Below are 9,708 nucleotides of genomic sequence, written 5' to 3' on the forward strand. Positions count from 1 at the left end.
TCATTCATTGAGTTCCGTTTTAATTTTCTATTTATATTTCAGAATACCATGAGCAAAACTTTATGTAAATGGTGATTATTCGCACCATCTACGAACTGGTACCTATGAATACAAAAAAGTTAGTTTTTTCGTCCAAATTAATTTATTCTAACAAACATTTCAGTTGGTAAATCGTTAGCCTTCTGATTGCGGTCATACATGTTATAACTTGTGACTTGTGTGTCCTGTTTATTGTATAACGTAACGATACTGCCAATCAGAGAGCAGTGAATTATCGATCGGACCAGTGACTCATCAAACCCGTACGTGCAGTCTAGATTCCTTATTGGTCCTGTTTCCACCTAGCCCAGCCAGTTAAGTCAAGAACACCAATCTCAGCCTCTGCAATATGAATTATTATATTTCAAACATACTGAGTTTATATACCAATCAAACAGACCACATCGTATCATAAAATATGAAACAACATTTGTACAAGTATTAGCCAAATGTGGCTGTGAATGTGCGATGTAGTAATTAATTGACTCAATAATGGTATATCGTATAATAATAGTTCATAGGTAAAAATAAAGCTTACAATAAGAATACATATTTAGGATTAAGAATAAAAACGTATTTCGAAATAAGACAATTTAGTTTTTTTGATCCTCCTGACATATTTATTAATTTCAATTACGCGAATTTTATAAGGTAGTGTTAAACTGGATGGGCACAGTTTTCAAAACTAATATTCACACGGGTAAAAAATAGAAAAACTAGCTTTTACACTAAAGGAAATTGTTAGAAATAAGGATGTATATAAATATTACAAACTGAATTTCCGAGTTAATAGCGGGGATATTCGACCGAAAATTTTTCGATGAAAATGCCATTCAGTGAACTATCCACGACTCCATGACATACATAATCATATGGCGCCACGCAGGATAGTATATGCTAAAATGTCTGGCGAATGTTTCATTAGAAATTTAAGTGTCGCGACTATATTTCGGTAAACTAATCTACACCCACAAATTGAATCTGGTACGGATTTTGTCATGTGATTGTGTTTTAAACTAATATATTCCAAGTCAAATTAATATTCTGGCTATCAATCACAGTCAAATTGACTCGTCAATTATACAAATCAAAAATAAAATATTTAGGGGTGTATTATATTTAACTCTCTAAACTGTCGAAAAACATAATTAAACGTTTATAAGATATTTTTGTCCAACATTAAAAGAATAGTTTTTGTTGGTCGCCGCATTCATTTAAAACATTAGGGAGGAAATATTTTCTTGAAAAGCTTGAACTAGACTGCCAAGTGAAATGTTGAATTTAACTAAAGCTCAATCACTGATATTGATGTTGGACATAAACACCATTCAATAGTGGCTCAACAGTCTCATATTGTTCAATACTATAACATATTCACATGATTCATCTTGGTATTTGGATATACCTCAATAACTTAGACAGCATGTGACTATTACATCATTTTTACATTCCTAATAACTCTATTCTATTTATAGGTAACTGTGACCTGAAGAAGATATATATTTATTTTATTAATATGTCCTTATGTTTCTACGCTTATGTGACTTGTGTATACATATGTCATCATTTAATTCAATCAGTCTTTTTACCACACTACGCATTATTTATTTTGAGCAATCTTAACGCTTGTAATAAGTAGTTTGATGAGCTGGCATGTATACATTCTCCTCTTATCTTTCCCACCTCCCATGTTGATGTATATCTGGGTATTCGAGTGCCTGGAATAAATTCATCCAAATCAATTCGCATTTTGATTCTTATTAGGGCCGTCGCACAAACGGGCTTACGATAGGTGTAATATACGGAGTTAAAAGAAAATTCATGGCATATTCGTTAATACTTTCAAGACAGAGTCAGATCTTGGTCCGAATTTAGCCATTCGCATTCAAGACCGAAAGTTCTAGTTGCGTGTCCTGGGCACGTGGTCATGGGTGAGCACTATTAAATCCCATACTGGGACGGAATAGCCATCCAGTACTCCCAGGATTTTTCAAATGCCTATACATACAATTTTCAGTGAGAATTTACGTTGCACTCATTTCAAGTTTTATTCTTATTTCTTCATTCTAGTTTAAACTGTTGCTAAATTATGTATGGAATACGATTTCCCCAATACGTATGTTTCAACTTCTGAAAACAATTTCTTAATATTAAACAGTTGTCCATATTCATGGACCTAGTGGATATCTGAAATGAGTTGATATTACTTCAAGTTTGAAAACAATGCTGGTCAACAGAATACATCTCCAACTTGTAGTAGTCTTGTTGGTGAATATCATCTCCTCAATTGGTTGTCGCTAAAATGCCCAATGACTCCCAATTGAATTTATAATTTGAACACATGAATATTGGTACAAAGAGGCACCGAATACATATACACCACACAAGTCACCTGATTTGTGTAGGGGCTACGATACTGCTCAGATGCCAAGACCGAAGCAGAGAGTTACACCTGTAGCCTTCGACCTAAACGTCTGACCCGTAAGGCAGTGGAGCAACGTCAGGAGATACAATCCCATGATAGCCGGTGACCAACGATTGGTTCATACACCATCTCTTGCCCCAGGATGCTGGAGCACACATGACCATTGATTTGGAATGAGGGTATCCCAACTCCCTAGGTGGGTGATCAATATCATCTACACCCACTTGTCGTCCTCTCAATTCCGTAAGCAACATCCACGCTGCTAAAAGTCAGTGAGTAGGTGTATTTCAGGAGACAGCAGACTCTCTACACCCTTGGCCGTACCGGGGTATTCGAAGACTAATTGAATGCTCACTCCCAATCTCAGTACTGACAATGTAGTCGTGGAAGTAATACATTATATTACACTCCCAAAATTATAAACTCAAGAAGATATGGATACAAAAATGAGCACCGTACAAGTGTCCATTCGCTAATATGAATACCAAACACTACATATGGTAACACAACACTCATTGTTGAAAGTTCAAAACAAATAGGCTAACCATACAGTTAAAACACAAAGACAAATCACAATGTGGTGGTCCTAAATAGGACCGTGATACGTTCTCGTGTGGACCAGTTGCAGGTCGCCAATTGTTCACATGCTAGTGAATTAACCACCGAAACCGTACAAAGTACGACCTTGGCGTTTCAAAGCGTACACCACGTCCATAGCTGTCACTGTCTTCCTCTTAGCGTGCTCTGTGTAGGTGACTGCATCACGGATCACGTTCTCCAGAAACACTTTCAGAACACCACGAGTCTCCTCGTAGATCAATCCTGAAATGCGTTTCACACCACCTCGACGAGCCAGACGACGGATTGCAGGCTTTGTGATACCCTGGATGTTGTCACGCAACACCTTGCGATGTCTCTTGGCTCCTCCTTTGCCCAAACCCTTACCACCTTTACCACGACCAGACATGATTCACAAGGATAGATACACTGACTTGCAGACCGACACGAGACGACCCTGTCCTAGCCACATAACTCTGCCTAGTCCACTTGAATCCTTAGAAAAATAAGCCATTATTTAACCAATCACATTTCTCGCGCTGATTAGTTAGGTCAGCAATCAGTGGTTGATTTCATACATATACAAGCATACACACGCCTATGATATAAACAGACACAACCGAGGTCATTTATCAGCTGTTTGTGAGAAACGACTGAATTGGTTAGTCCTAGACTGAGAAAGAAGGTCAACTATTCATTGCAATTCGCTTTCTGGTCCACCAACAATAAATTAAAACACATTTCCTAACCCGACACTATTCAATTGTTTTTTTCACTTACTCCCTCCGTAATTCTGAACAATTCACAAGGAGGACGATTTGCTAAATGGAATAAATTGGTCAAAACTCACTATATCTTTGTTTGAATGTTGAATATTTATGGAAAAATTAGGGAACTGAACAAATGAATTAAGATATAAATGGATATATTATAAATACAAATCGTATTAACTTAATTCATATAAATTTCTTACACAATGTTGTTATCATTGCTTGTGTGTGCTATGGAGTGTAAATGATATCCACTCCTCTATTCCTCCCCGGAACACGTACACTGTGGAGAATAAGGCCTTACACAACATTATTCAATTTAGACCTCACGCAAAGGTTCAAGTGTGTGATAGAACCATTCTGAACAAGTTTATGAGTGGTAAGCTTATTACTGATGAGTGATTTTGTAATTGAAAAATCTGATAAAATTCTTGATAGTAGCGATTACTGTTGGTGAAATAATGACTGAATCGTAAGTGTGAATCTATAAGTTGCTTTTCTAAAAAATTGAACAATGGACAGGTTGGATTAGTATTGACTATCTGGTTGGACTAATCGTTTATGGAAATACGAATATACGTTGTTGGCAATCGCCAGTATAATGTACTCGTAATAATGTGTGAATTGATGCTTCGTACTGTATTCGTGTCTGAGTTGCCCAGTATCATGAGATGCGTAATTTGGTCGGTAGCTGATAACCTGTAGATATGAGATATTTACAATGGAATGATCAACGAGGAGCGAATAATTTTATACATTTAGTCGGTTAGTAATGTCATCTTATGTCAAATTATCTTAATGACCATCTATTCTTTTGGGCAGATATAACAAGAAAACTTTCATTGAATAAAGCAGATATAATTTTGAGGAATTTAGAAAACTAAGCATCAGTAACAATAATATACAACAAACAACACGAAATGGAATATGAGAAACAATGCAATGAATGGTAAGAGAAATTTATAATAAGACAGAATTATGATGATGATGTGTCAATTTAAGAAGAAACGTTGTTGAAAGTGTGGAAGTGCAATAAGGTCTATTCACTGAACGATCTTTGCTTCTGTTGCAATTCTATCCAGTTACTTGACAATGATGATTCACTTTACGATCGTTGCTGCTACACGTTGATTGTGACCTAACAAGAATCGGATGGTAATAACAATTATGATAGTAGTAATAATACTAACAAACGATAGTAGAAGTAGATATGGTTTGTTAGGATGTTAATCGGCTGATCTCATTTACACTAGTGGTATATTCCACAAAGAAAATCACTACTTCCACATTTCATCGATCACAATGAAATATGGTGCAGCATCAATGCAATGAGTGTTGTGTAGTGTTGTGCGTAACGAAACGTAACGTAAAGTAACATAATATTTGACATGGTTCTTGACGTAATGTGTGAAGTGGATGGTTTGTTACACTGTGGATTGTAGGTGAAACGATGACGTTGATATTTTATTATGTGATATGGCGTCAACTGTAGACATGAGGATGAGGAGACATGACCGGGAGGTGGTGATATTTGTTTTGTGAGTGCGTGTGTGTATAGAGTGTGTGGATGTAGGAATGTAGGTGTAGGTGAGGTGTTGGATGTGAGTGGATTGACACTTCTCAGATATAATATGTGTGTTAGTAAGGAATAGTTTGTTGATGAAATGAAATATGAGTGTGTTGTGTTGTGTTGTTGTGTGGTAGTTTAGTGGGGTTTAGTTAGTGCTTGCTTCAATCACCTACACTTACGTCACTCTGAACACTACCAGCCGGCCAGTCAATGGTTTGGTAGGTGGTGATGTAGGATTTTCGCACCATCCACTCCACCCAACCCTATTCACTGGTCTCCAATAACAAGTCGTCTGTTCTTCCTTCCTTATCTTCCTGAATTATACAATCCGGACAGTTTGGGCAGGAACTATTATTAACACCCAATAATTCGACGTGTTTTAATTCATTGTATATTACATACGTTATTTACGAAAGTCGCACCAAGTCAATCATCGATGATTCCCGCATGTTTTTAAAAGTGAGTTATGTGCTTTTTATCGTAGAGTAGTGGTCACGTTCTCTTATGGTTCGTTTACAAAAACAACAAATTTTATTGATTATCCTCTGGGCAGAAGCTTTTACTCACGAATATCTTTAAAGAATGGTCAGCGTCCAAATGTCTTGGTATGACCGAGGGTTGAGGGCATCCACTCTGCCCTTCGAAATGCTCTCATGTGGCCACGCACATATAACCACTACCAGGGGAGTCCTACTCACGGACTGCTCGTGGCCGGAGTGTTGTTTACGAGATCGAGAGAATGAGAAGCAAGTGTTCGGCGCTCAAATCTGGTCGGTGAGTATGCAGCATCCATCCTGATTCCAGATCAATGGTGCATATGGGCTCCATGATTCTGTGGGAATAAATGGTGTAGGAACGTATTCTTGGTCACTGGCTACCATGGAATGGCATCTACTAACGTTGCTCTACTGCCTTGTGGATTATACACCTGGGTCAAATGCTTGGAGGATGATCACCTTAAGAATACAACTGCTTCGGTTTGGGCACCCTGGAAGTATCCCATCTCATAAGCAAGTTCGATTATTTGTGTGGTACATATATATTTTGTTGCCCGTTTGTGCTGATTTTCATGGGTTTAAATAAATAATGATCAGTTATAAAGCATACCACGAATTCCAATCTGTAATCATAAATCGTATTGTATGCAACTCACATTTAGAAGTTCCATACCTAAAGAAATGTTAATAGTGAGTGAGGTTACGCTAGTGAATTCAAAGAATCTTAAATGCAGGAAGACCATAACGTATACTGTTTACAGTTCCCATAGTTATACTGAGATGGAGAGATGAATTACCTAGATTTGTCATCACTTTTCTCATCTTTTTATCAAGGTCGTCCTGTTGAGCAACTAACATTGGTAAATGTTGTATAATTTTTTCCCTGTTCGTGTACAACTTTTAGTGTGATTTTTCAAAGGTGCAGTTAAACGAATCGGCCAACAGCTTTGCTGTTTGGTTCAAACAGCCAATATCAATCAATCAATCAATCAATCATATTCAGGAGTTTATTGGGTTAATGAATTTCTACTGAAATCTCGCAGTCTCAGAGTCCTTAGAATAGTGAAAGCAATAGCTATTCGGATCTATATGTAATATAGAAATGGGTTCAACCTCTTTCTTAAATTTGGACAATTTCAGAGCCATTAATTATAAAATGACCTAGGTTTATTAATGCATATGTAACCTTCCCCTTAGTGTTTCGATAACTTCGATTTATGTTAATTGTAAAAATTGTGTTTGAATAATCTCAGGGATTCAAATTAAAATAATCCTATCGATTTGTCCGTCATACCAATCCGAAATGTTCCATTGAGGAATACGATCTAAATCAACATTATCAAAGAAAATATGTGGTTCAAAAGAAAAAATCATACGAAAACATTGTCCAATCACGTTCGTCTTGTTTACAGTGAGGTCAAGGGACGATTTGATGTGGAACATTGTCCACCATTTAAAGAATGTGTGTGTGTGTGTGTGTTCATGTATCTGTATGTTATTGTTACTAGAAAACACTGAGTAAGTGATGTCTTTGTCTATGTTCAAGGCCAATTGATTGTTTCTGTTTATGATAAATGTGAAAGCACATATAACTAACATCAACCATTCCAAGTATGCATAGTTTCAAATGATTAACATATTAAATTGTAATGGTAGAATTAAATTAGATTAATATGAATCATAAATGAATCAAGAACATAGAAGACTAAATACGCATCAATTGCTATCGGTATCAATCTCCAGGTAGTACATGTTAAAGATCCTGTTTTTATTTTTTATTTTATTCTAATCCATAATTACCATGACATAACTACTGTATTTCATATATTAGTGTTTGTTTATAAGCAATAGATGAAATGTCGGCATTATTTAACTTTCAATCGATGAAATTACTTCAATTACGTATTTTTACATCTTGTAAACACATAAAGGATTTAACTGGTACTTACCCACTAGTTTTTTTTGTTCTTTACTTAATTCATATCATTTTCAATATGATGTGATCTTTGATAAATATGTGATTCGATCTGTTATTATATCTCTTATACTATATTTATCTTTTCTGATCAGTGTAAGTATAAAATTATTCAAGTTAACATGATGCACTAGCAATTTTGATATGAACTCTTTATTTTCTTATTAAGAAATCTTAATTTATATGTTGTAATTCTAACAAAATGACTAGTGACTGGCTTCAATAAGTATTTTGTGGAGTCCTGATGAGAAGCAGTGACCAGTGGAGTTCAACTATGTCAGTGGTGAGATAATAACTCACTGAAGACAATTGTGGATGTGTCGCTCAATTTCATGGATTAGTTGAAATTATACATTAACACCATTGGATGTCGGCTCAGTGGTCTGGAGGATAATTGTTCGTGCGAGTGATCGACAGATCCTTGGTTCGATATCCCGCGAGGCCGGATCGTGGATGAGTAGTGGTGAGGAGTCCCACAATAAGATGAAACGACCATCCAGTGCTTCCAGGTTTTCCATGGTGGTCTAACTTCAATTGACTCATGATCTCAACTATTGGAATTATAAAATCATTTGTTGTCTTGACTACATGTTTGTTTAGTCACACTGAAATATGTTCACTAGCACGGAAATGTAAATTCTCAGAACTTCGATTAAGATGACTGGTTTCACAGCAGTAGTCGAATTGATCAATACAAAATGAGATGACTATTCTAGACGATTGGACTTTTAACCTCGACGTAGTCATTGGTCATATGAAGTAGACTAGTTTTAATTTTCCGGTGTCAGATGCTTTTCTGATTGTTTGACGTGATCTCTGGATTATTATATCACTGAGCATATCAGCTGGGAATTGTAGTGGAAAATAATACAGCTGATTGTGTATTAGTCATATAAAGTATTACTTTAATATTCACTGGTGACATACTGCTTTTATACATGATTTCAAAACATGTAGTAAAATATATAAATGTGTTAAATGACTTCGTAGTAGTCTTTCTCTAGTATCATTTAAATTCATTTGTTTTAGTAAATAAAATAGAAGGAAGTAACAGAAAGAGCCACCTAAATTCATATGCAACCATTTCATGTAACCCAGCAATGTTCAATAGACTCTCGATCTAACATTGTTTTTGGATTTTTTTTCCTACTGTCTACATCGTTCACCGTTTATCTACATAAGAAGCTACACTATTATTCAGTAGTCTTAATTTTACAGGCTGAAATCATGACTCAATTGAAGCCAGGCCACCATGGAAAACCTGTAAGCACTGGATGGCCGTTTCGTCCTAGTATGGGACTCCTCAGCAGTGCGCACCCACGATTCCGCACCCCGCGGGATCCGGACCCAGGACCTACTGTTGAATCAGAATAACGAGGAAATTAAGAAAAGACAATGAAAATGGATAGGACATACATTACGCAAATCATCAAACCACATGACGGGACAAACGCTAACCTGGAATTCTGAAGGGAATCAGAAAAATGGAAGGCCGAAGAACACATTACGTTGGGAAATAGAAGCAGATATGTAAAGTACGAATAACAACTGGAAAGAAGTGGGAAGTACTGCCCAGGGTAGGGTTGAATGGTGAGTACTGGTGAGTGACCTATGCCTCTCGACGAGAGATGACAGGCGTAAGGAAGGAAGCAAATTACAGTAAATGTTTACTGTTAGGTCTATTTGAAGTATTTGCGTTACAACACAAGTTTAAAAATTTCCGCGAATACAACTATTTACTGAATATAAATAAGTAGTATAAAACAATACATAAAAGAGTGGAAGGGGAGTGAATAAGAACAAAGTAAAACAAACTTAACTTTTACTCATTAAATTATATGGAAATTTGAGTTAAGTACTGTTTGTAGAATTCT

At 36.3% G+C, this 9,708-nt stretch overlaps 1 protein-coding gene across 1 annotated transcript; it reads right to left on the reverse strand.

The window, feature by feature from the left end:
* Positions 1-3,119: 3,119 nt before the first annotated feature.
* Positions 3,120-3,431, reverse strand: MS3_00003603 (uncharacterized protein; the record flags this gene model as incomplete). Its single annotated transcript, XM_012943576.1, has 1 exon — positions 3,120-3,431. The coding sequence occupies one exon, from the start codon at positions 3,429-3,431 to the stop codon at positions 3,120-3,122; it is 312 nt and encodes a 103-aa protein (XP_012799030.1).
* Between the last annotated feature and the right edge of the window lie 6,277 nt (positions 3,432-9,708).

This window comes from Schistosoma haematobium, chromosome 1 (genome assembly GCF_000699445.3).
Source record: "Schistosoma haematobium chromosome 1, whole genome shotgun sequence".
NCBI classification, from domain to species: domain Eukaryota; kingdom Metazoa; phylum Platyhelminthes; class Trematoda; order Strigeidida; family Schistosomatidae; genus Schistosoma; species Schistosoma haematobium.